At 42.8% G+C, this 27832-nt stretch overlaps 1 protein-coding gene across 1 annotated transcript in view; it reads left to right on the top strand.

Moving 5' to 3' along the window:
- The first annotated feature begins 9289 nt into the window (after positions 1-9289).
- LOC116907282 (protein PTHB1-like) overlaps positions 9290-27832 on the top strand; it is a 44963-nt gene continuing 26420 nt past the window's right edge. The window contains exon 1 of the mRNA XM_032910234.1: positions 9290-9469. Within this exon, the coding sequence (XP_032766125.1) occupies positions 9290-9469 (180 nt within the window). The remainder of the gene's footprint in view (positions 9470-27832) is intronic.

Here is a 27832-nt window from a genome sequence, read left to right as displayed (position 1 = left end):
TGTTTTTATAATGTCTTCAAGTCAGAGAGGTGACACTTTTTTCTTTTATTTGTCCTAGTAATATATCTCATGAGGCTTAAATGGTATTTTTTCAAACACACATGCCGGGGCCTCATGTGCAATCCACACTATTGAGCTTTGCGTATTGGAATGTTCTCACAAACTCATGTGCTGACAGCTTGGTAATGCAGCAGTGTTCAGAGGTGCAGCCTTTGGGAGGTGACACTGAGAGGTCTGTCAGCAATTGATCAAATCAAAGAAGGACATTAATATTCTATTGTGAGGTGACACAGTTTAGGGTGTGGGATCTAGATGGAGGAAGTAGGTCTCTGAAGGTGGTTTTTTCTTATGTTCTTCCTCTTGCTGTGTTCCTGCTTCCTGGCTGCTGTGGGGTGAGCAGCTCTGCCTTGTGGTACCTTTTCTACAATGATGTTCTGCCTCACCACAGGCCCAGAAACATGGCCAGCGGAACCTAGGTTAAAACCTCTGGAACACAGAGCAATATATTTTTTCCTTTAAAGATGCTGGTGTTGGGGGTTGGGGTTAAGAAAAAGATGCTGGTGTTAAGTTTTTCTTCGTTTTGAGACAAGATCTCATGTAGTCTAGGCTGGTCCCAAGCTTGAGACATAGCCAAGGATAAACCTGAATTCCTAATCTTCCTGCCTCTACCTCCCAAGTCATAGAATTACAGGTGTGTGCTACTTTACCTGGCTTACGTGGCACTGGACAGAAACAGGGTCTTTGGGTGTGCTAGGCAGCCAGCCTACCAGCTGACCCTAGCCCCAACTCCAATGCCAGGCTAACCCACACATTCACTAGTGTACTACGTGCCCCTAAAGTAAACCAAGCAGGTAGTGTGGCTGTCCAGGACTGGATCAGAGTCTCTGAAAAGGAAGGGCAGGTCTGGCCATGGAGAACACTAGCAGTTGCCATGCTGACGGTGGAATTGCCCATATGCTCCTTTCTCCATGCTAAGGCAACCTTGCTTAGGTATCTCAAGGGACAGAGACACTACACGTCTATGTGGAGTTTATAGGAGGCTCTTCCTCCCAACCATCAAGAAGCAACATTCATTATCACACATGAGCTCAGTGAAGAGCGCACTAAAGACAGTGACCTTGTAATAGGGGCATTACTAATAACACTGTCATTTACTGAAGACCAATGCATGAATATGCAATATATTTATTTATATATAAACCCATTCTTATTTTGTTAATATAGAGAAGGTTTACTAGCGAAAAAGGAAAGGTGGAGGAAGAGAGACAGGGATAGAGAGCGAGCAAAAGAGAGAGAAAATGGGTTAGGGATGTAGCTCAGTGGTAGAGCACTTGCCTAGCAAGCGCAAGGCCATGGGTTCGGTCCCCAGCACTGGAAAAAAAAAAAAAGAGAGAGAGAGAGAGAGAGAGAGGGGGAGAGAGGGAAGAGAGAGAGGGAGGGGGAGGGAGGGAGAGGGGGGAGGGAGAGAAAGGAGGAGGAGGAGGGATGGACAGAGAAGAGGGGAGAGAGAGAATGAGAGAGGGGAAGGGGAGGAAAGGAGGAGAGAACGAGAGAACAATTGCTTGAGTCCCATTCTTATGTCTTAAAACATCTTATTTTGTGTATAGAGGGGTGATCCCCTTATATATGTTGAGTTCAAAGAATAACTTGGTTCTTTCCTTCATAAGGATTTGGGGATTAAACCCAGGTTAGCTAGTTTGGGGCAAATGCCCTTTACCTGCTGAATCATCTTGATGATCCTATATAAAACTATTTAATTACCCTACCAACCCTCCAGAGTAGACAATAGAAAAACAGGTCTAGACACTACAAGTAAATCTCTCTCTCTCTTTTTCTTTAAAGATTTATTTATTTTATGTATGTAAGTACACTGTAGCTGTCCTCAGACACACCAGAAGAGGGCATGAGATCCCATTACAGATGATTGTGAGCCACCATGTGGTTGCTGGGAATTGAACTCAGGACCTCTGGAAGGGCAGTCAGTGCTCTTAACTGATGAGCCATCTCCCCAGTTCCCAAGTAACTGTTTCAATATGAATTTAGATTGAATGCAGGAAGTTGTTGCAAAGTTCTAATCTTCTGTCACGCTTTGATTTCTCAAACTGAAACCAGAGATTCTCCTGCCTCAGTTTTCCAAGTGCTGGGATAAAGGAACGTGCAGCCATACCTTTGATGTTCTGTGACTGTAATTCATGCCCCAACATGATCAGAAGTCAGCCTAGACCTGTACTGTTATTTATTTATTTATTTATTTATTTATTTATTTATTTAGAGACAAAGACTCAAGTAGCCCAGTCTGGCTTTGAACTTGCTATAAGACTGAGGATGGGAGACAGCTCCCAGCCAGGGTGCCCCTTCCTAAGATGACCCCAAATACTCAGAGGCCCCAGGTGCCACTAAGAGGAGCAAGTGAGTGGCGGAGAGAAGGAAGAGAAGCAGAAGGATGTGTGCACAATGAAGAGAGGCAGAACTGGAGGGTCAGCCTGATGTGTGTAGCTTGTGAAATCACCTGTGGCCATTGTGAGGTCCTGGCCCATGCTGCCATCAAGGGCTAGGCCTGGGTCTGTAGCCCTGCAGCAGCGGGGGTCTGCTACCACCCTGGTCTGGACTGCTGCTGGGGGCCATGTTGATGTCTAAGGGTTGTGCATAGCTGGCCCTGCCTCTCACCAGCTGTAGTACGCAGGAGAGAGCCCTGCGTCTTGCCCAGGAAGCACAATAGCTGGTTCAGGAGCTGAGGGTGAGCCAGTCCAAGGATGTGAGTGTGGGAGAGCACTTTACATTTAACAAGTCTTAACTCACAGAGGGACTAACTAAAGAGCAGGCCAACTCTGTGGTCATTTTCCTATTTTTTATATGTGTAAATAGAATATAGACATTCTTGACAATTGGCAGAATCCCTTCAATTTGCTGTCTGGCATGGAAAGCAGAAGCAGCAAACAGAACTAGGCATGGTAGCCCATACTACCCACACTCTTGGGAGGTAAAGGCAGAAGGACTGCTACAGGTTCCAAGCCAACCAGTGAAAGGACGACATAAATCCCCTCTGTCTCCATTTAAGGACCAGGCCTGATTATGAAAAGAAGGCCATAAGGCATCAGCTCCAGGGACAGACCATAAGTCCCAGGAACTAGACTGTAAGACACCAGCTCCCCTCCGAAGAACATCCTGGGGAAAATACCTTATCTCAGAGTGGCCATCTATGCTGGACAGCCCGTCTCATCCTGTGGTTAAATGTTCATGACAAAGGAATGTGACCACTGACCACCTGTGACCCCCTAGCATCCACCAACGAAATTTTAGATTACTTAATCCTTTTAAAAAATTCCCCAAATTTTCTTTAAGAAGGCCTTTGTGCCTTTGTCTAGGGTCACCATTTCAAGTAATGGTTGACCCTTGTATGTTGGTTGTTTCTGCAGAATAAACGTTCTTTGTCTTTGCATACTGTCAGAGCCTGGGGTCATCCTTTGGCGATTGTATGACTGTTATACTATAGGTATACAGCAAGCGCCTGTCCCAAAAACTGAAGAAGAATCCCCATCTCATTCTTCACAGAAATAGAAAAAAAGCTATCTTAAAGTTTATATGAAACCACAAAAGACCCAAGATAGCCAAGAAATTCTAAATATAAAGAACAGAAGAGGGATTACCATTCCAGATCTTAAGATATATTACAGAGGTAGTCATAAAAATAATATGGTAGCAGCCTGAAAACAGGCACTCAGACCAGTGGGACAAAAGCAAAGACCCAAACATGAGCACAAGTAACTTCAGCCACTTAATATTTGATAAATATGTAAAAAAAAAAAAAAAAAAAAAAACCACCGGTAAGCAGGAGAAAGAAGGCATCTTCGACAAATGGTACTGGGAAAACTAGATGCCCACATGCAGAATCATAAAATTACACCCATATCTACCACCCTGCCCCAAAACTATCTCCAGATGGTCCACAGAATGGGAGAGAATCTTTGCCTGCTGTACAACTGACAAAGGATTAATATTCAGAATATATAAAGAACTAAAATAAAAACAACAACCAAAAAAACAAATAAAACAAAACAAGAAACAAATGACACCATTCAAAAACTGAACCTGAGATCTGAACAGTATTCTCAAAAGAAAAAAAGAAAGGAACATCTCAAAAATTTTAATCATCACTAGCAATTAGGGAAAAGTAAATCAAAACATCTTTGATGGCCAAGATCAACCGACAACAAATGCTGAACAGGCTAGGGGGTGGGGAGGAGGGAAGGGGGTGGGGAAGGGGGGAGGGACCCGCCTTGACTGTTGGTGGGATTGCAAATTGGTAGAGCCACTATGGAAATCAGTGTAGAGAATCCACCCCCTCTCTGTTTTGTTCCCCCTTTGGAGATAAGGCTTTTCTGCATAGTCCTGGCTATCCTAAAATGTGCTCTGTAGACCAGGCTGACCTCTGGTACCCAAGTGCTGGGATTAAAGGGTGAGCCATCACTGGCAGGCTCAAGCATGGAGAACTCTCCAAAGCTAACGTAAAACTCCCACATGACCCAGCTGTGCCACTCCCTGGCACGTGCCTAAAAATCCTACCCCAGACACCTGCTCAGCCATGTTCGCTGCTGCTCTACCCACAGTAGCTGGGGACTGGAAACACCCTACACGTCCTTCAACCAACAAACGCACGGCAAAAGTGTGGTGCACATAACTTATGTAATACCAGTCAGCTGTGGAGAAAGAAACGAAATCGTGACGTTTGAAGGTGAAGGATGGGTCAGAGGGAGTGAGGTGCACAGGACCCAGAAAGACAGCGGTCACATGTTCTCTCCTCTCTGAGGCTCCCCGCTCCACACCTCATCCAGACGTGAATACACAACCCCGAGAAACTGCAGAGAGCAGGAACGGAGAACGGACCACTGCCACAGTCAAGAGCGTGGGGCAGTAAGAGGAGAATAGCAGAGTGTGAGTGATCGGAGATGGGAAACGGGGAAATGGGGGAGGGCTTTAATCAGGAGGAGGGAGGGAGAAAATATACAAGGAGGGAGGGCAAAATAACAGAAAGGATGTTGAAAGAAGTTATAAGGAATCATACTATTAACTACTTACCTACAAGATCCTGTAATACACGTAAGTCTGTATTCACATGTACATATATGGTTAAAATGAAAATTTCTCTCGAGATCTCAAAAAATTTGATCTGTTGCTACGGACTGTAGTGCCAAATTCTGTACCCAAAGGTCTAGACCTGCATGTGAGTTCTCACATTTACCAGCTTTCGTTGTGTACACCTTGTTCCTTAATTTAAAACTATCAGTTAAATAAAAATGGATACAGCCAATTACTGGAGGCTTGAGAGGCAGGCGGTTTTGAGTGACCTGGTTGTGGGTGACAGAAGGAGAAGGAAGAATAACAAGGAAGAGAGAGGAGGACGCACCATGAGAGGAGATGGACGGTGAGCACATGGCCAGGAGAAACAGCTAGTATTTGTTACAGATTAGGGGTCAAAGCCAAACAAAGTAACCATAATCTGAGTCTCATTTATTTGTAAGCTAGTGGGAGGTAAGTTTAAATTGGCCGTACTACATTTCTCATCTGGGCTGACAAGTCTCCGTCTGAGAACCAAAGACCACCTAAGACAAGGCATGAGAACCTTCTTTTGATGCTGGTTGGGCTGTCCAAACTTACAGGCTATTGCTATCCACCTTGCTTGCCCCTCAGAGGTGGCAGGAAGTCCCTATGGCTGAGACACCACACAATTTTAGGAACCCATGTAACAAGAGGCGATGCATTTGAAAGAGAGCAAGGATGGGCATGTCGGGGAGTTTGGACGGAGGAAAAAGAAAGGAGAAATGATGTAATTATAATCTCAAAAATAAAAGAGAAAAATTGAACCAAAAAGAAACACTTTCAGAGTCTTGGAAGTCTGTATTCACATAACAAAAGTGCTCCTGAGAAGTTTAAACATGAAAGCCAACTTGGTAGAACCATCGTGCCACTTAACGCATCTGACACAATTTACCACTGCCTTTCCCTGACCTACCGCACTGACACTTCAGAACGTTTCACTGGCCACTGCAAACTTCCCTAAGTCTTGAAGTAAAACGACCAGCAAACGAACACAGGCAGGTGGTAGCACCGATTGTTTTGTTTTGAGACATCATTATGTAGCCCAGGCTAGCCTCATGGTTCTCTCTGCCTCACTTTCTGAGTTGCTGTAATTATTGGCCTCTGTTACCACACACAGCTTCAACTGGTCTTCCATATGGCATGTACTGACAAAGTTAGTGTCACTGTCTCCATTCTAGTTTGTAAGGAACAGAAAGCAGTCTACGCTCACCTGACAGGATGAGCAAGGACTACCCCTCTTATCTGTCTCCTCCCCTTTCTATACCATGACACAGTCCCCAGAGGACCTGACGGACTGTAAAACAGCTACAGGTAAACTATGTTAACCTTGCATTGACTGGACTCAAGTCTTCAAAATTCTCTAAAACCTTTTTGTGACTGGGGAGGAAAAGGCAGGCAGATCTCTGTGAGTTTCACGCAATCATTATCTACCTATCCAGTTCTGAGCCAGGCAGGGATATGCAGTGAGACCCTGACTTAAAAAAAAAAAATCTGAGTAACTGTCTTGGTCAGGTTTGTATTCCTGCACAAAACATCATGACCAAGAAGAAGCTGGGGAGGAAAGGGTTTATTCAGCTTACACTTCCACGTTGCTGGTCATCACCAAAGGAAGTCAGGACTGGAATTCAAGCAGGTCAGGAAGCAGGAGCTGACGCAGAGGCCATGGAGGGATGTTACTTACTGGCTTGCTTCCCCTGGCTTGCTCAGCCTGCTCTCTTATAGAACCAAGATCACCAGCCCAGGGATGGTACCACCCACAAGGGGCCCTCCCACCCTTGATCACTAACTGAGAAAATGCCTTACAGCTGGATCTCATGGAGGCATTTCCTTTCTCTGTGATGACTCCAGCTTGTGTCAAGTTGACACACACAACCAGCCAGCACAGTAATTCACATCTGTAATCTCAGTACTAAAGAAACCACAGGAGGAAGATTATGAATTCAAGACCTCTCTTTTTCTTTCTTTTTTTTTTTTTTTTTCGGAGCTGGGGACCGAACCCAGGGCCTTGCGTTTGCTAGGCAAGCGCTCTACCACTGAGCTAAATCCCCAATCCCAATTCAAGACCTCTCTAAGCTAGATAAAGAGACCTTACTAAAAAACTAAAACCAACCAATCGCATCGCCCCCTACTCCCTCACCCCGTGGGAGACAGACTGGTGAAATATCTGGCTTGAGCTCCATTTCCCAGGACTCAAACAGCAGGAGGGAACTGCAAGTCGTCCTCTGACCTCGGCATCTTTGTGTGCACACACAAATCTGAAAGTATAGTTAAAAAATGTATAGTGGAGATGTAGGGCTGAGATTGACATGATGGCCATGTAAAGACATTCACATGACTTCATTCAGGTCACTGCTCTCTACGACAACCAAAACGGGGCATAACGCTTAACAGTTATTTTTGAATTTTGAGTGCCACATTTTTAAGATTTGAATGTGCTTTTTCTATACAATCATCTACAGGGCCATCTACTGCACTCCAGTCAAGTGTGGGCCAGAAAATGTTACAGTTATGGTAGAAGGGAGCTCAGAAAGCAAAGGAGCTTGTCCCAGAAGCCTAGAGACCTGCATTCACCCCCCAGAAGCCATGGAAGGAAAGAATGGAGTCCACAAACTTGTCCTCTGGCCTCCATATATGTGGCTGTGGCACAGGCACAGCCACACCCACCATACATGTCTAGACAGAGATAGTAAATAAAACATTTTAAAGCATATAATACAAAGTCTTCAAGCACTTGCTGAATCATTCAGCAGATCCAAAGAAATCCAAGTGCCAGACAACGGCTTAGCCTTCTTGGTATTTTAAAGCAAACCCAAGCCATTTGTGTATCTGCCACCGGAAGCAAAACTCAGACCCTCGTGCGTGACAAGTAAGTCCACGGCCACTGAGCTACCCGACACACTCAAGGCACTATGCTCTCTTTTTAAGATAGGTATTCTGCTTTTGGAAAGAGCTGACTCGTGGCCATGACATCACAGGACAACCATGGACAAAGTCACTAAAGTAACTGAGTAAGCCTGGACCATGTGGCCAGGAAGCATACGGTACTTACTGTCAACTCAGACTGCAGTTCTCAAACCTCCCCTTGGGAGCTCTCTAAGTTCACGGGGGGGGGGGGCAGGAGTGGGAAGAAATACACTAATGTTTAAATATACCATTTGATTTCAATCAGAAATAGCAAAACATATGACTTTCTTAAAGAACTTGAGACTCTTCAAAAGTTACGATAGAGCCAGTCATGATGCTAGACAACAGAAATCCCAACCCATGGGAGGTAAAGGCTGGGGGATTAGGAGTTCAGGCTCAGCGTCAATTACATAGCAAGGTATAGGACAGCCTGGGCTACATGAGACCCTACTTCAGAGAACAAACAGAGGCAATGGAGATGAACCAGTGAGTAAAGGCCAAGCCAGAAAGTCTGATCTCCAGCACCCAGATGGTGGAAAGTGAGAACCAACTCCTGAAAATTGGTCTCTGATCTCTGAGCCAGGAAATTCCTTTGTTGTTGTTGTTGAAACTCTAAGGATGTAGAGACCTAGAAACTTCAAATGAAGAGAGCAGGGTACTCTTTTCACCTGTAGAAAGCCACAGTCACACAGTATCTGTACATTTATGTACAAAGTGTTTAGAGGAAGGGTGAGTAGCTTACGGAATGAGCAGTTTTACTGGCAGTAAAGTCAAGAGGAGAGGTGAAGAAAGAGAGAAAGGAAAGGCACGGAAAAGAGAGGGAAAAAGGAAAGATTAAAGAAATAAGCATGTGTGTGTGTGTGTGCATGTGTGTGTGCGTGTGTGTGTATGTGTCTCGCAGGGTGTGGCGATGGCAAAAGTCTTTTTTAATTCTAGCAGAGGCAGGCGGATCTCCAGGAGTTGAGGTCAGCCTGGTCTACATAGCGAGTTCTGGAAAAGCCAAATAATGAAGATTCACCTCCAAATAGAAATGTTTACTCCTAGACACTTAAGAATACTTTTTTTTTACCCGAATGCCATGTGGCAGAATTAATGAGACGATGTCAAAGACAAAGCCACACTCTGCAAGGAACAAATCACAGCCTGGGGCGCTCACCCGAGCTCCACAATCGCTGGGTTGTGCAGTGGAGGCGGCGGCTGCAGGGCGATGGCCCGTGGCGGGGTTCTGTGCTGGAAAGGGAATCTGGAAGGCGGCTAGAGAGGCTTCTGCAGAGGGCAGATCGAGCAGATGGGAGCTCAGAGAGCATTCACAGCGGCCGGAGGGAGGCGGGGTGCCCGTGAGACCCGCCCGTCCCAGGCTTCGGGCCTACAGGGACCGCCTCTCCGCGAGCTGCTCACACAGCCACGCCTTAAACTGACCCTCCGCGGCCGCCGTCATCTCCAGCCCCGCCTCAGCGACTACTTAGACGCAAGGATGGACGGCAGGTGAAGAAAGGCACGGCGAACTACAAAACTGCAGGCATCGCAAGAAAAGAATCGGGCTTATGTAGGCGTCACTTCCGCTTCCGTCTTGGCGTGAAGCCCGGGAGATTTGGGTCCCAGCCACCTGGGACAGAGAGAAAAATCCTAGGAGCTGGAGAAAGGGCTCTGTGGTTGTTCTTGAAGAGGACCTAGGTTGGATCCCAGCACCCGCATGGCTGCACACAGTTGTCCACAAAGCCTGACCTAAATCTTAATCCTCCGTCTTCTTCACTCCATCCCTCCCTCCCATTCCTCCCTCTCTCCCTCCCATTCATCTCTCCTTTCATCCCTCTCTCCCATTTCTCCCTCCTTTCCTCCCTCACCCTTCTTGTTTTAGCCTTAGCGCAGACGTGGGGCCACTCTGCCTTTAGTCTCAGCGTTCAGAAGGCAGAGGCAGGCAGATCTCTGCATTCAGGGCTAGCCTGAATTTGTGTCGGAGAGAGATTGAGAATATTTTCGAGCCAAAATGAGTGACTGTGGCCCACGAATACAGATTAGAACTGCAAGTTTCATATGCAAATATGGTAACTGCTTCATGAGGTTATTACAGTAACAAAGAAGAACATAAACATGTTCCAAGACCTTAGAACAACTGACTTCACGGTGGAAGGACCATTCAAGCCACAAAACTCAGCACATAGACAGATCCGCCAGCCAAAATGAAAACTAAGGCTTAATCCATCAAAGTCCGTAGTTCTGGGAAAGTCTTTAAATGTACTAACCTTGCCTTTTGGCTTCTGTAGCTCTCCTGGCTAACTGTGATTGTTAACTGAAGTATGTTGCCAGGATATGTTTTTTTGTGTCTAAAAGCGCACCCTGAGAAAGGCTCAGCGCTACACTAGGATCCCGAACACCCAGTGTAATAAAAACTCGGCTAATAAACACTTTTTATTGGCTTAAAGTCATGTCTGAGCAGTCTTTTCGGGTGGATACCACACTACAAGCACAACACTTCAAATGCATTGGTAGAAGCATCGGGTAAGTCTATTCCAGAAAAAGGAGAGACTCTCCACTGTAGACATCAGATGCAATCTTAGCCTGTTGTTCAGCGGAAATTAGTGCTGTTTGTATAGACCTAATAATCACGAAGATGATAGTTCACACACAGGGCAAGAAAGGGCTCCTAAGAGTACTCAAGACTGTTGGATTTTGTCAAAGACTTCTTTTTTCTTTTGCGCCTATTGAGATGATCATGTGATTTTTGACTGTAAGTCTATTTATGTGTTTATCACATTTATTGACTTGTGTGTGTTGGATACATTTGAGGGATAAAGCCAATGTACTCAGATTATAATCTTTTGAAAATGTTTTTAGAGTTGTTATTAGACTTATTAATTTTATTTTATATGTATTTTGCTGACATATATGTCTGTGAACCAAATGCATGTTTGGTGCACCTGGAGGTCAGAAGAGGGCATCAGATATGCTGGAAATGGAGTTACAGATGGTTGTGAGTCAGCACATGCTGGGAATTGAACCCGAGTCCTCTGCAAGAGCAAAAAGTGCTCATAATTGCTAAGCAATCCCTCTAGATCCATTTGTAACGTATTAAATGTATGCTTGTGTCCTATTTGGAAGTGTTTTTTTTTTCTTTTTCATTTTTTCGGAGCTGGGGACCGAACCCAGGGCCTTGCGTTTGCTAGGCAAGTGCTCTACCACTGAGCTAAATCCCCAACCCCTGGAAGTTTTTTAATGAGCATTTTTGGGGTCTGTGTTCTGTAGCTGAGTCTTTTTGTTGTTGTCTTTATCTGTTTTGATATTAGAGTGATACTGGTTTCATAGAAGAAGTTTGGGATGTTCCTTCTGTTTCTCTCTCCTTTTTCTTTTAATAATTTAAAAGGACTGGCTATAGCAGTCAAAAATTCAACTGTAAATGTGGAGGTTTGATAGAATTTGGATAGAAATCCATATGTCCCTGGACTTTTTTTATTGGATATTTTTAACATATTGAATGTTGTCCCGTTTCCCAGGTTCCCATCCATAAACCCCCTATCCCATCCCCCTTCTTCTGTGAGGGTGTTCCCCCTCCCCAACCACCCCCTTTCTCCCCGGACATTCCCTTACACCAGGGGGTCCAGCCTTGGCAGGACCAAGAACTTCTCCTTCCATTGGTGCCCAACAAGGCCATCCTCTGCTACATATGCAGCTGGAGTCATAGGTCTGTCCATGTGTACTCTGGTTGGTGGTTTAGTCCCTGGGAGCTCTGGTTGGTTGGTATTGTTGTTCTTATGAGATTGCAAGTCCCTTCAGCTTCTTCAATCCTTTCTCTAACTCCTCCAATGGGGACCCCATTCTCAATTCAATGTTTGGCTGCGAGAATTTGCCTCTGTATTTGTCATGCTCTGGCTGAGTCTCTCAGAGGCAACTATATCAGGCTCCTGTCAGCATGCACTTCTTGGATTCATCAATATTGTCTATCTTTGGTAGCTCTATGTATATGGGCTGGATCCCCAGTTGGGGCAGGCTCTGAATGGCCATCCCTTCAGTCTCTGCTCCAAACTTTGTCTCCATATCTCCTCCTATGAATATTTTTTGTTTCCCCTTTTAGGAAGGACTGAAGCATCTGTACATTGGTTGTCCTTCTTGAGTTTCATGTGGTCTGTGGATTATATCTTGGGTAATTCAAGCATTTGGGCTAAAATCCACTTATCAATGAGTGCATACCATATGTGTGTTTTTCTGTGATTGGGTTACATCACTCAAGGTGACATTTTCTAGTTCCAGCCATTTGCCTATGAATTTCATGAAGTCATTGTTTTTGCTAGCTGAGTAGTACTCCATTGAGTAGATGTACCACATTTTCTGTATCCATTCCTCTGCTGAGGGGCATCTGGGTTCTTTCCAGGTTCTGGCTATTATAAATAAGGCTGCTATGAACATAGTGGAGCATGTGTCCTTGTCGTTGGAACATCATTTGGATATATGCCCAGGAGTGGAATAGCTGGGTCCTCAGGTACTGCTATGTCTAATTTTATGAGGAACCTCCAGATTGATTTCCAGAGTGGTTGTACCAGCTTGCAATCCCACTAACAATGGAGGAGTGCTCCTCTTTCTCTACATCCTCACCAGCATCTGTTGTCACCTGAGTTTTTGATCTTAGCCATTCTGACTGGTGTGAAATCTCAGGGTTTTTTTTTTTAATTTGAATTTCCCTAATGACTAAGGATGTTGAACATTTCTTTAGGTACTTCTCAGCCATTTGATATTCCTCAGCTGAGAATTTTTTGTTTAGCTCTGTACCCCATTTTTAATAGGGTTATTTGACTCTCTGGAATCTAACTTCTTGAGTTCTTTGCATATATCGGATATTAGCCCCCTTTTCCAAATCTGTTGGTTGCTGTTTTGTCCTAACAACAGTGTCCTTTGCTTTACAGAAGCTTTGCAGTTTTATGAGGTCCCATTTGTCAATTCTTGGTCTTAGTGAATAAGCCATTGGTGTTCTGTTCAGGAGATTTCCCCAGTACCCATGTGATTGAGTCTCTTCCCACTTTTTCTTCTATTAGTGTGAGTGTATCTGGTTTGATGTGGAGGTCCTTGATCCACTTGGACTTAAGCTTTGTACATGGTGATAAGAATGGATCGATCTGCATTCTTCTACATGCTGACCTCCAGTTGAACCAGCACCATTTGTTGAAAATTGTTATCTTTTTTCCACTGGGTAGTTTTAGCTCCTTTGTCAAAGATCAAGTGACTATAGGTGTGTGGGTTCATCTCTGGGTTTTCAGTTCTATTCCATTGATCTACCTGCCTGTTTTTGTACCAATACCATAAAGTTTTTTTTTTTTTTTTTTATTTTTTATCACTATTGCTCTGTAATACTGCTTGAGGTCAGGGATGGTGATTCCCCCAGAAGTTCTTTTGTTGTTGAGTATAGTTTTCACTATCCTGGGTTTTCGTTATTCCAAATGAATTTGCAAATTACTCTTTCAAACTCTATGAAGAATTGAGTTGGAATTTTGATGGGGATTGCATGGAATCTGTAGATTGCTTTTGGAAAATGGACATTTTTACCACATTAATCCTGCCAATCCATGAGCATGGGAAATCTTTCCATCTTCTGAGATCTTCAATTTCTCTCTTCAGAGACTTGAAGTTCTTGTCATACAGATCTCTCACTTGCTTGGTTAGAGTCACACTGAGGTATTTTATGTTATTTGTGACTATTGTGAAGGGTGTCAGTTCCCTAATTTTTTTCTCAGCCTGTTTATCCTTTGAGTAGAGGAAAGCTTCTGATTAGTTTGAGTTAATTTTATATCCAGACACTTTGCTGAAGTTGTTAATCAGTTCTCTGGTGGAACTTTTGAGATCACTTAAATATTCTATCATATCATCTGCAAACAGTGATATTTTGACTTCTTCCCTTCTAATGTGTATCCCTTTGGCCTCCTTTTGTTGTCTGATTGCTCTGGCTAGGACTTCGAGTACTACATTGAACAAGTAGGGAAAGAGTGGGCAGCTTTGTCTAATCCCTGACTTTAGTGGGATTGCTTCAAGTTTCTCTTCTTTTAGTTTGATGTTGGCTACTGGGTTTGCTGTATATTGCTTTTACTATGTTTAGGTGTGGGCCTTAAATTCCTGATCTTGCCAAGACTTTTAAAATGAAGGGGTGTTGAATTTTGTCAGATGCTTTCTTGGCATCTAATGAGATGATTATGGGGTGTTTTTTTTGGAGTTTGTTTACATAGTGGATTACGTTGATGGATTTCTGTATATTGAGCCATCCCTGTATCTCTGGGATGAAGCCTACTTGATCATGATGGATGATTGTTTTGATGTGTTCTTGGATTCGGTTTTCGAGAATTTTATTGAGTATTTTTGCATCGATATTTGTAAGGGAAATTGGTCTGAAGTTCTCTTTCTTTGTTGGGTCTTTGTGTGGTTTAGGTATAAGCATAATTGTGGCTTCATAGAAGGAATTGGGTAGTATGCCTTCTGTTCCTGTTTTGTTGGACAGTATTGGTATGAGGTCTTCTATGAAGGTCTGAATTCTCCATATCTGGTCTTGGGCTCTTTCTTTCTTTCTTTCTTTCTTTCTTTCTTTCTTTCTTTCTTTCTTTCTTTCTTTCTTTCTTTTTGTTGGGAGACTTAATGACTGCTTCTATTTCTTTAGGAGTTATGGGACTGTTTAGATGGTTTATCTGATTCTGATTCAACTTTGCTACCTGGTATCTGTCTAGGAAATTGTCCAATTCCTCCAGATTTTCCAGTTTTGTTGAATATAGGCTTGTGTAGTAGTATCTGATGATTTTTTGAATTTCCTCTGATTCTGCATTTATGTCTCCCTTTTCATTTCTGATCTGGTTAATTTGGACACACTCTCTGTGTCCTCTGGTTAGTCTGGCTATAGGTTTATCTATCTTGTTGATTTGTCTCAAAGAACCAGCTCTTGGTTTTGTTGATTCTTTGTATAGTTCTTTTTGTTTCTACTTGGTTGATTTCAGTCCAGAGTTTGATTATTTCCTATTATTTTCTATTATCAGATGTATTTGCTTCTTTTTGTTCTAGAGCTTTTAGGTATGCTGTCAAGCTGCTGATGTGTGCTCTCTCCAGTTTCTTTTTGGAGGCACTCAGAGCTATGAGTTTTCCTCTTAGCACTGCTTTCATTGTGTCCAGTAAGTTTGGGTATGTTGTGCCTTCATTTTCATTAAATTCTAAAAAGTGTTTAATTTCTTTCTTTATTTCTTCCTTGACCAAGTTATCACTGAGTAGAACATTGTTCAACTTCCATGTGTATATGGACTTTCTGTTGTTTATGTTGTTATTGAAGACCAGCCTTAGTCCAGGGTGATCAGATAGTATGTATGGGATTATTTCAATCTTCTGGTATCTGTTGAGGCCTGTTTTGTGACCAATTATATGGTCAGTTTTGGAGAAGGTTCCATGAGGTTCTGAGAGGAAGGTATATTCTTTTGTTTTAGGATGAAATGTTCTATAGATATTTGTTAAATCCATTTGGTTCATAACTTCTGTTAATTTCTCAATGTCTTTGTTTAGTTTCTGTTTCCATGATCTATTCATTGATGAGAGTGGGGTGTTGATGTCTCCCACTATTATTGTGTGAGGTGCAATGTGTGCTTTGAACTTTAGTAAGGTTTCTTTTATGTATGTAGGTGCCCTTGTATTTGGAGCATAGATATTTAGAATTTTTCCTTTGATGAATATGAAGTGTCCTTCTTATTTTTTTGATAACTTTTGGTTGAAAGTTGATTTTATTCAATTAGAATGGCTACTCCAGTTTGTTTCTTGGGACCATTTGCTTAGAAAATTGTTTTCCAGCCTTTTACTCTGGGGTAGTGTCTGTCTTTGTCTTTGTGTTTCCTGTATGCAGCAAAATGCTGGGTCCTCTTTACATATCCAGTCTCTTAGTCTATGTCTTTTTATTAGGGAATTGAGTCCATTGATATTAAGAGATAATAAGGAATAGTGATTGTTGTTTCCTATTATTTTTGTTGTTAGATGTGGAATTATGTTTGTGTGCCTCTCTTCTTTTGAGTTTGTTGCAAGAAGATTACTTTCTTGCTTTTTCTAGGGTGTAGTTTCCCTCCTTGTGTTAGAGTTTTCTATCTATTATCCTTTGTTGGGCTGGATTTGTTGAAAGATATTGTGTAAATTTGGTTTTGTCGTGGAATATCTTGGTTTCTCATCTATGTTAATTAAGAGTTTTGCTGGATATAGTAGCCTGGGCTGGCATTTGTGTTCTGTATGACATCTGCCCAGGATCTTCTGGCTTTCATAGTCTCTGGTGAGAAGTCTGGTGTAATTCTGATAGGTCTGCCTTTATATGTTACTTGACCTTTTCCTTACTACTTTTAATATTCTTTCTTTGTTTTGTGTGTTTGGTGTTTTAACTATTATGTGATGGGAGGATTTTCTTTTCTGGTCCAATCTATTTGGAGTTCTGTAGGCTTCTTGTATGCTTATGGGCATCTCTTTCTTTAGGCTAGGGAAGTTTTCTTCTATAATTTTGTTGAAGATATTCACTGGCCCTTTAAGTGGGGAGTCTTCACTGTCTTCTATAATTATTATCCTTAAGTTTGACCTTCTCATTATGTCTGGATTTCCTGGATGATTTTGGTTGGGAGCCTTTTGTGTTTTAGTTTCTTTGATGGTTGTGTCAATGTTTTCTATGGTATCTTCTGAGATTCTTTCTTATTTCTATCTCCTGTATTCTGTTGGTGATGCTTGCATCTATGACTCCTGATGCCTTTCCTAGGTTTTCTATCTCCAAGGTTGTCTCTCTTTGTGATTACTTTATTGTTTCTGTTTACATTTTTAAATCCTGGACGGTTTTGTTCAATTCCTTCACCTGTTTGGTTGTGTTTTCCTGTAATTCTTTAAAGGATTTTTGTGTTTCCTCTTTAAGGGTTTCTACTTGTTTACCTGTGTTTTCCTGTATTTCTTTGAGGGAGTTATTTATGTCCTTCTTTTTTTTTTTTTTCTTTCTTTTTTTCGGAGCTGGGGACCGAACCCAGGGCCTTGCGGTTGCTAGGCAAGCGCTCTACCAGTGAGCCAAATCCCCAACCCCTATTTATGTCCTTCTTAAAGTCCTCTATCATCATCATGAGATGTGATTTTAAATCCAAATCTTGCTTTTCTGGTGTGTTTGGATATCCAGTATTTGCTTCAGTGGGAGAACTGGGCTCTGATGATAAGTAGTCTTGCTTTCTGTTTCCTAGGTTCCTGAGCTTGCCTCTTGCTATCAGGTTGTCTCTGGTGTTGGCTTGTCTTGCTGTCTCTGACAGTGGCTTGACCCTCCTGTAAGCCTGTGTCTCAGCACTCCTATAGACCTGTTTTCTTATGGCTGGATCTTGGTGCAGGCACAAACTGGAAGGGTCCTTTCCCAGACTGCTTCTTGGTTTGTGTGTCCTGAGGCCTGCGGGCGGATTGGTTGTAGCAGAAGTGTTGATCTTACCTCTGCTCTCAGGTAGGTCAGCACTCCTTGGGGACTGGCTTTCAGCTCTGGGTGCAGGCAGAAAGTGGACAGGACCTGCCCCTGACTGCTTCTAGCTTCCTGTGCCCAGAGGGCACTAGGCAGGTTCCTCTTGGGCCAGGAATGTGAGCAGACATGGAGGTCTCTCCTGAGCTCTCAGGAATGTCTACTTCTGAAAGTCCAGCTCTCTCCACAGGGGATTTGGGTATAGAGAGCTGTGGGACTGTTCAGGTCCGAGTGCAGGCAGAGAAATGTACAGTTTTTAAGCACTGAACTCCAATGGCCTTACAGATCCTGAGAGTAAGAAAGTTTGCATTTTTATAAGAGCCTCAAAGATATTAATGGCCTTGAATGAGGGACATCTTTTGTAAACAAGACCTACAGGCAGGGGGTGGGGTGCGCATTCAGAGAGCTAAACATCTGTAACTGTATCTAGCCATCTTTATGTTTATATACAAATCTCTCTTGATTAAAAGTTTTAAATAACATTACACATAAAATACTAACAAGGGCTAGAGAGATGGCTCACAGATTAAGAGCACTGGCTGCTCTTCCAGAGGTCTTGAGTTTAATTTCCAGCAACTACATGGTGGCTCACAACCATCTGTAATGGGATCCCATGCCCTCCTCTGGTGTGTCTGAAGACAGTTACAGTGTATGCATATACATAAAATAAATAAATAAATCTTTAAAAAAGTCCTAACAGGTAAATCTATCATTTTTGTAAAACATTTTTCTTAAGGGGGCTGTAGGCAAGTCTACTTTTATTGGTCTATACTCAGTGCCTTTAACAGCCTTCTCAAGGCTGTACAGGTGAACTCACTTCCTCTGTTAATAGTTTTTAGCCTGTACAGCATAGTTTCTACACAAAACCTTGAGGTGTGATGCAATTAAGGCCTAATTGCATACCAGCAAATGGAAGGAGTGACTGGATATTCGGGTGAAAGTCCAATGCCCTTGTGTAGCTCCTGCATTTTTGAAAGAATGTTAACATTTAACAAGTCAGGCTGTGGTTATTTTAAGCAGACTTAGTGAGAGTACTCCTGAGAGAGTTTAGACAGAGGGCCACTTTCATCCTTTGTATGTACAAGCATCCCATTTGCCGATCTTACTATAGACACATTTATACCACTAGATACATAACAGTGGTCCCTACTAGACATATCTTACCTACTAGATTGTTATTAACCATACAACGCCCTTTAAATGTTGCTTTGTTGATCTCCTTTTGCTTGTCATAGAGTCAGAGGACCAGCCCGACTCAGAAAAGGGTCCTTGGGGAAAAATTTGAAACAAGCATGCTTGGGTCAAAGTGGGCAGGCCAAGTCACAGGTTCAGACTTAGCTTTTCAGTGAGCTAAACCAGAATGTGATAATGTATTTTTAATACTATACATACCCAAAATGCATTTGGGTCAGACATCTAGGTGTGCCAGTGCCAACCTGTGCCAGTTTATAATCGAGAAGTAGAAACAAAAGCAAGAGTATCTGGGTTTGGTTGGGCAGAAACAAAGGTAGACCACATCACAGGTAAGGTAGTACCAAGAACAGAAAGAATATCCTATCTCAGAGGAAGTGAGCCTAGAGACTCATTATCAGTGCTAGCTTCTATGTAGTCTGAATTGTCATTTCTTGTTCAGACTGAGTGTAGAGCCTATCAACATTCTCCATCAGCATTGTCTCTAATAACGCCTCCCTGAGATCAGATTGACAGTTTCTTTGTGCAGTCAGTTGATGAATAGAAGGAATTTAGCAGGCTTTAAACAAGTTCTGGCAACTTGTCTCAACCATTGGGTATTAGACACTCTGGTTCAGCTTTCCCTCTCAACAGTCCCATAGCATATGGAGGTGTAACTCTGTAAGAGGAGATGGATTCTTTAAAATGTCTAAATACTTTCTTGGGTAGGCTCATATTCTGTATCTATTTCCCTGTCCCCAACAGGAAAATTATCATCAGCTCTGGGTAAAAAGGGTTAGAAAGGCACTCTGGCTACAAAGAGGTGAGGTCATATATTCCCCAAGAATATATGGGGATTTTTTTAACTAACTAAATCACTTGGGCTAATGCAGAAGCACCAACTTTAACAGATACAGAGAAGCAAGGGTGGTCAAGGGTTATGGCCTAATGTAGGCAAGCTGTATCCTATTACCTGACCCAGGGTAATTCATAAAGAATAAAAGCTGATTCCTCACAGTACTGATGGATGCAAAACCAAAGACTAAGGTCCAAGGGGTTTCAACATCTATTGAGAATATGAGCTCTGCTTCTAAGTTAAATGTATTGCTGCACCTAACATGGCAAAAGGACCAAAAAAGAAACAGATGCTGTTCTATGCAAGGTGGCATATGCATTGAGGAGACCATGATAGGAGGATCGTAAGTTCAAGGCCAACCTGGGTCTAGTGAGATCTGGTCTCAAACAAGCAAACAAACACAAAAAATAATACTACATCTTTACATTATGGAAGTCATGAAATGTGTGAATACTGTAGATGGTTTAGAATATGGAAGGACCAGGTGGTTGTCTCTGAAACACCTATTAATCCCACTGAATTGCAAAGAAAGACCAAATTATGGCCAATTCAAAACAAGCTTTATTCTATATACATCAAAGCTGGTCCAGTTGCCATCTCTTGACTAAGACAGAGTTTGAGAAAATAGTCCTGAGTCAGTTTCCCATTCTTCTTTTACAGGATAAAACCACAGGGTTGTCTGTTTACAATCAAGCATGGGTACAGAAGCAAGGCTAGGAAGATGTTACAAGGCAGTTAAAGAAGTCTTCTGGAGCATTTGTTACAGAGCAATCAACCAATTTCTTCCCAATAGTTTTGGCATGCAGATTTTCCTATCTGGGAGGATTCACCATTCATAGTCATTTTGCTGGGCCCCCTGCCAGTCTCTTCTGAAAATTATGTGGGATTATCTTCATCAAGGTAGAGTGGGGGTTCAGGGATAGTCAGTAGCTCCAACACAGCTTGAGAACAAGCGACCCTGTTATGGTTTGTATATGCTTGGCCCAGGGAATGGTACTCTTAGAAGGTATGGCCCTGTTGGAGTAGGTGTGGCCTTGTTGGAATGGTTGTGTCACTTCAGGTATGGGCTTTAAGACTCTCATCCTTAGCTTCCTGGAAGCCAGTTTTCCACTAGCCACCTTCAGATGAAGATGTAGAACTCTCAGTTCTGCCTGCCTCATGCCTGCCTGATGCTGCCATGTTCCCACCTTGATGATAATGGACTGAACCTCTGAACTTGTAAGCCAGATGCAAATAAATATCTTTTATAAGACTTGCCTTAGTGATGTTGTCTATTCACAGCAATAAAAGCCGAAGACAGAAGTTAGTTCCAGGAGTAGGGGTATTGCTGTGAGAGGCCTGACCATGCTTTTGTTTGGAAGAATGTGGATTTTGGGACTTTGGATTTGGAAAGTGGTGGAATGCTTTAAGTGGGGTTTAATGAGCCTCACTTAATGAGTAATAGGGATATGGAAGACTTTCTTGCTGTGAGTGATTTGAACTGTGTAGACCTGGCCCAAGAGGTTTCAATTGAGAAGAATGTCATTGTGTGGCCTAGTGACTGTTTTTGTTGTATTTTGGTGAAGAACATGGGTGCTTTTTGTCCTTGTCTGAAGAGTGTTCCTGAAGCTAAGGTGAAGAGTCTCAGATTAATTGCATTGACAAAGGAAGTGAAATGGAGGTGAGTCCTGTCTTCGAGGATATTAGGGAAGTGGTAAACTTGGGGCAAGATCCCACCCAGCTAAGTTTACGTCCAGGAATGATGCTATACACCTTTAATCTCAGGAGACAAAGCCAAGCAGATCTCTGAGTTCAAGGCCAGCCTGGGACAGAGCAAGCTCTAGGTGAAGAAAAGCTTAAGTCCAGTTCATTTAATCCCAGGAGACACACCCAAGCAGATCTGAGTTCAAGGTCAATCTACAGAATAAGTTCCAGGACAGCCAAGCTTAGGCAGTGAGGGAGTTAGAAAACAGAAAGCTGGTAAGATAACAAGAGGGATAATGTTCCAGTCACAGCACGCAGCTTTAGTCATGTTGCTCTGGCTTTAGATTCCAGAATAAAAGGGACTACTGGTACAATTGATACTGGTCAGATGGAGCTAAGAAATTAGTGGTGATTAAGAAGAGACCAGCATTACTGGGGTGAATTCTTCTGGGAAATGTTTTCTGGGAGCACAAAGAAGCTGTGGTCCAGAGACAGCCAAGGTTGTACCTCTTACTGTAGCTGGACTTGGTAATGTGTAAGAGTCACCCAGGCGATACTGGTTTTGAAGGCATGAAGGTCTCATAAAGAGTAACTGAGGCTGGGCACTGTGAGAGGCCATGGAAGGCCATTGGTGAAGGTGCAGCCTCAGTTGCAGTTGATGGCCCAGGACTGAAGGGGTCATGCAAAGGAGTTGAGGCTTGTCACCATGAAGAGAGCCTGTGAGAGGCTATTGGTGAAGTCTAGATGCAGCAGAAGACCCCAGTGTATTGGAGATGCCAGTGCCATGGGATGATCACCAAGAACAGCAGCAGCAGTGGAGTGGATCAGCCTGAGCTTAGAGTTCCACAGAGGGCAGAGCTGAAGAAGTGACACCAACTCTTTGGAGGAGCTCAGAAGATTATGTGTGGATCCCAGACATTGAAACAAGACGTGTAACATTGAAGTTGCCTTGGAAATTCCAAGATGTTAAAGGTGGCAGAGCTGTGGGCTCTCTGCTAGGGAAAGCTGTTAACAGGGAGTGGAACCAGCCCAGGAGAAAGAAGTTTGTTGCAGTCAACAAAGATCAAAAAGGAGTTGGAGATCTGAAGACCGCTTTGACATGAGCCATGGAGATGCAGTTTGGTGTTTGCCCAGCTGGTTTCCCATCTTGCTTTGGGGATTACAGTTAAGTGATTGGATGAATCTCAGAAAAACTTTGAACTTTGGACTTTTAACACTGTCGAGGTTGCTATTGTAGTGTGTAATTTTAAAAAACCCACACTAAATCCAGCTAGGGGCCAGCAGCAGTGGTCTCTGTTCCTAGCCTGGGGCAGTGGCTCAAGACTGTGACTGCTGCCATTTCTCAAGTCAACCCCCTCACACAAATGCCAGCTCTGCTTCTCCAGAGCTCTGAGATATCTCTCTTGCCAGCCCACCACCGCACGGCCAGCTGAAGGCGTGCTCTCGCCAGCCTGGGCTCCACTGTGGTTACCTCTCCCCTGGACCTCAGTCCTTTGCCCAATCTTCCTGTTCCAAAGCTTGGCCAAATTCTGCCCCAGCTATATTCTTTCCTTCCTGAGTCTCAAACACCAGACAATCTTAGGTTAAAATCAACAGATGACATAACTGCTGGGTGCAGAATCTATCATTCTAAACTCATCAACTATTCTATGTTGGAAATCTTCCAGTGGTTGATGTCACCACTGAGTCTAACAGTTCCCCACCTACATCCTGTCCCTCTCACAATCTCTGCCTTGCTGTAAAGAAGGGCTGTTCCTTACTCCCATATTCCCTCTTCTCTTGGACCTGGAAAGCTACCTCCTCCTCTTTTCCTAATGATTAGCTTCTTGTCATCTTTATTAACCAATCAAATACTTAGGGGAAATTCTCTCTCTCTCTCTCTCTCTCTCTCTCTCTCTCTCTCTCTCTCTCTCTCTGTATGTATGTATGTATGTATGTATGTATGTATCTATGTATGTATGGGAAATTTATTAGAATGGTTCATGGGCTATGTCCAGCTAGTCCAACAATGGCTGTTTAGTAACAGAAGATCCAAGAATTTAGTGGTTGTTCAGTCTACAAGGCTGGATGTCTCTGTTGGTCATTGTTATATGATGGAATCCTAAAGAAGTAGGTTCAAATACCAGTGAATAAATGGATTTGCTAGTAAGAAGATCAAGGAGGTAAGGAGAAAGCAAGCTTTCTCTTTCCTTGTCCTTCAGCGAAGAAGAAGGTGTGGTGTAGATTATAAATGGATCTTCACGACTAACAGTGGTACACACCTTTAATCTCAACACTCTGGAGGCAGAGGGCAGCATATCTCTGTGAGTTCAAGGCCAGCCTATAGAGTGAGTTTCAGGACAGCCAATACTACACAGAAAAAAACAATTCTTGAAAAACCAAACAAACAAAAATTCCTCCCAGATGTTTCCAGCCATTTGGGTTTTAGTTAATTCCAGATGTAGTCAAGTTGACAACCAAGAATAACCACCATAACTGAGCAAGATCACCTGCAATCTCACAGGGATCCTGTGTTATAACCAAGGCGCTCTATCACTAGGGGAGACAACCTTGTTTTACTGACCATCCAGAGTAGAAAATATCCAAGTCCTGGACTCAGTGAGAAACCATATCTCAAGGGAATAAGGAAGAAAATGATTGAGTCAGACGCCTAAAGTTCTTCTCTAGCCTCTGGGCACATATTTTACACACACACACACACACACACACACACACACACACACACACACACACACCACACCACACCACATACACACAATTAAAAAGAAAGTATCTTGAGGCTGAAGAGATAGTTCAGTAGTTAAGAACACTAGCTGCTCTCACAAGGGTCTGAGTTTGATTCCTACAACCCACAGGACGGCTCACACTGCCTATAACTCCAATTCCAGGGGGTCTAACGCCATCCTCTGACCTGAGGGTGACCTGAGGGCACCAGGTACACATGTGGCGGAGGGACATACATAGAAGCAAACACTCACACACATAAAATTACAATATAAAAAGAAATATCTGATATAAGGCCTGATAATATAAGAATTCAAAAATAAAAAGTTTTTAAAAATTTCGTTATATTTAGTTAATTGTGGAGGGTACACATACCATGGCATGCATGTGGAGGTCATAGGACGACTTGCAAGGGTTGATTCTCCCCTTCTGCCATGTGAATCCCAGGGTTATCAGGCTGAGTGGCAGGTGCCTTTACCTGATGAACCTGCTTTGCCAGCCCCAAAATAGAAATTTTAAAAGGCTGAGGACACATATACATATACAGATACAGATACACATACACATACACATATACACATACATATATACACATATACACATACATTATATGCATATACATATGCATATACATATACACATATACACATACACATACACATATACATATACATATGTTCAGTGGTACAACACTTAACTAATATATGCAAATCTAGGTTTGATACCTAGCACTACAATAATACACACACATACACATACATACATACATACATACATACATACATACATACATACATACACACAGAATCAAATTCAGAACTTGCCAAATGAAAAGAAGTGGCCAGTGAACTGATCCAGTTCGTAAAGGCGTTCGTCACCAAGCCTGAAGGTCTGAGTTTCATCCCTGGCACCCACATTTGCAGGAGGAAACTGATACCTGCAAGTTGTCCTCTGACCTCCACACACGCCATACAATGTACACCCTTCACTTGTACACATACACAAAACTAAAACATTTCTTTTTTGGTTTTTTTTTTTTGGAGCTGGGGACCGAACCCAGGGCCAGCGCTCTACCACTGAGCTAAATCCCCAACCCCTAAATTAAAACATTTTTAAATATGTTTTTAAGGCAGGCATAGGGTTACAGGCCTGTAACCTCAGAATTCAGGAAGACAAGAGAAAAGTGGATCATGAGTTCAAGGCCCAGGATGGTTGAGAGAAAGAAACATGGGAAGAGAGATTGCTAAATGCCACCAGAAGTAAAAAAAAAAAAATAATCACATACAGCAAAGTTAAAAATTATGTTTATACATTCACCCAAATACTTATCTTGAAAATGAACTAACCCAAATGTTTAAAATATAATTTTATTCACTTAAAGTTATTCATGTATACACAAATAGTAGTTAAAGGGGAACCAGGTGTTCTAACCGACAAAATGTCAACCTGCAGATCATTCCCTATTCAAAAGGGAAAGTGTTTAACTACAGTTCTCTGTTCTCAACACTCTGAGCAGGAATTGAATGTAGCAGCACCACACTGAGTGGCTAACTTAAGTGGACATCTTAGGCTAGATATGGTTGCAATTTCTTTAACACTGGTACTGCAGAAACAGGAGAATCTCTGAGTTCAATGCTAGCCAGGGGTATATAATGAGACCCTTTCTGAAAATAAAGTATGTATTCTTGATTAAATATAACTGTATAAACATTATGTATAAAATATTTTGTGAATCGGTGTTGGGGCTCCGGTTGTGGAGTGCTTGCCTAGCATGCACAAAGTCCGGGAATCAGTCTTCAGTCCTACACAAACAGGTGCTGTTGGTGTACACCTGCGATCCCAGTACCCACGAGGTGGCAGAATGACAGAAGCTGAAGGTCATCCTTGGCTACATACCTAGCTGGAGGCCAACCTGGGCTACATGGGATCTTGTCTCAGACAGAAAAAGCATATATAGATGTAGATATATTCTCTCCTTTAATTTCTTAAATGCCATTTGCTTTTTGTTGATATAAGCCCCTACTGTGAAGCCCAAGGTGGGCCTGAAATTGCAACCCTCCTGCTCCAGCATCCCGAGGACTAGGATCCTCACGTAGCTGGCAGTCATCAGGCTTCTTTCCAGTGTTGGTTCTCTGAGGTACAGGAAGCTTTGAGTCATGAGCAAAGGCTTCCCCATGTTCTTTACATTTACAGGGATTTTCTCCAGCGTGGACTCACGGGCGTCAGCGTGGGTCCGATGAGTGGTGTAGGGTTTCCCGAATTCTTCACATTTATCGGGTTTCTTTCCAGTTTTTAAATGTTCAATAAGACAGAAAGTTCTAATAAAGGTTTTCCCACATTCTTTACAAACAAAAGGCTTTTCTCCAGGATGTATTCTTATGTGGGAAACAAGGCAAGTGGATGTAGTCAAGGCTTTCCCACGTTCCTTACCCGAACAGGGCTTCTCTCTGTTGTGAGAACGTACATGCTTAGTAAGTCCTGATGTCTGAGTGAAGGCTTTTCCACATTAATCGCATTTGTATGGTTTTATTCCAGAGTGAATTCAAACATGGTTCTTAAGGTATGGGGAATTTCCAAAGGCTGTTCTACAGTTCATATTCAGAAGTTTTCTCTGGGCTGGAGAGATGGCTCAGTGGTTAAGAGCACTGACTGCTCTTCCAGAGGTCCTGAGTTCAATTCCCAGCAACCACATGGTGGCTCACAACCATCTGTCATGGGATCTGATGCCCTCCTCCGGTGTGTCTGAAGACAGCAACAGTGTACTCATACATAAAATTAAACAAAACAAACCAGAAGCTTTCTCTGATTGTTGTTGATTGTGGGTTTAGTTTTGTTTGTGGGTATGTGTATTAGTGTGTATGAGTTTGGCTGTGTACATGTCATAGTGTTCATGTGTAGGTCAGAAGGAAACCTTGAATGTCAATCCACTTTGTATGAGACAGGATCTCTTTGTTTTTCTCTTGCATTCACCAAGCTGCATGAGCGATTCCCCTGTCTCTGCTTCCTATCTCCCTACAGGAGCGATGGGATTACAGGTGCTTTGTGCCAAGCAGCAGGCTTTATGTGGGTTCTGAGGATTTGAACTTGGGTCCTCATGCTTGCCTGGTACAAGCGTTTATCCACTGAGCTCTCCCCTTAACCCTAACTGTGTGTTATTTGAAGAAGCAAGGGAGGTAAGAGAGCTTGATGCTATGGCAGAGGCCCTACTTCCCAGCACCTTCATGGTAGCTCATGATCCTCTGTAACGCCAGTTCCAGAGGGCCCCACAGAAATGTGTTCAGCACACATATATGCATGCAGGCAAAAAATTCATACACATAGTCTACGTAGGCTTGTTTTTTTTTTAAAGGAAGGTTTTATTTTGGCCCAAGTTTGATAATGCAACATATTTTATGAGCCACTTGGGGCATCCCCACAGATAAAGAATTGCTCTCTCCTGCGTGGATGCTACTTTTCCCAGAATGTTTGATCTTTTCTGGATGTACAAAATAAAAGATTGTATTTATCAATCTTACCACCTGCACCCTATTGTAAGTTTTTTTCTTCAACAACTTCTGTTGAAATGTAGACTCGTTGCTAAAAAGTTACATTTTTCATTCTAAGGAAAATACCAAATCCGGATTTAACAAAAGATATGGTTGAATTCAGGTTTTATTTTTTCTTTTCTTTTCTTTTTTTTTGGGAGCTGGGGACCGAACCCAGGGCCTTGCGATTGCTAGGCAAGCGCTCTACCACTGAGCCAAATCTCTAACCCCCCCCCTTTTTGTAAAGATTGTATTTTTATTAGTGAGTATGTGAATGTTCGTGTACATATGTCATGCATCTGTGGTGCCCACAGATGCCAGAAGAGGGCGCCAAATACTGTGGAGAAAGTGTTATAGGTAATTGTGCATCATCTAACATGGGTATTGGAAACCAAATCTGGGTCCTCTTAAAGAGCA

This window comes from Rattus rattus, chromosome 8, assembly GCF_011064425.1.
Source record: "Rattus rattus isolate New Zealand chromosome 8, Rrattus_CSIRO_v1, whole genome shotgun sequence".
In the NCBI taxonomy this organism is placed as follows: domain Eukaryota; kingdom Metazoa; phylum Chordata; class Mammalia; order Rodentia; family Muridae; genus Rattus; species Rattus rattus.
The sequence above is the reverse complement of the archived record's forward strand: the minus strand, read 5'-3'. Positions and strand labels throughout refer to the sequence as shown.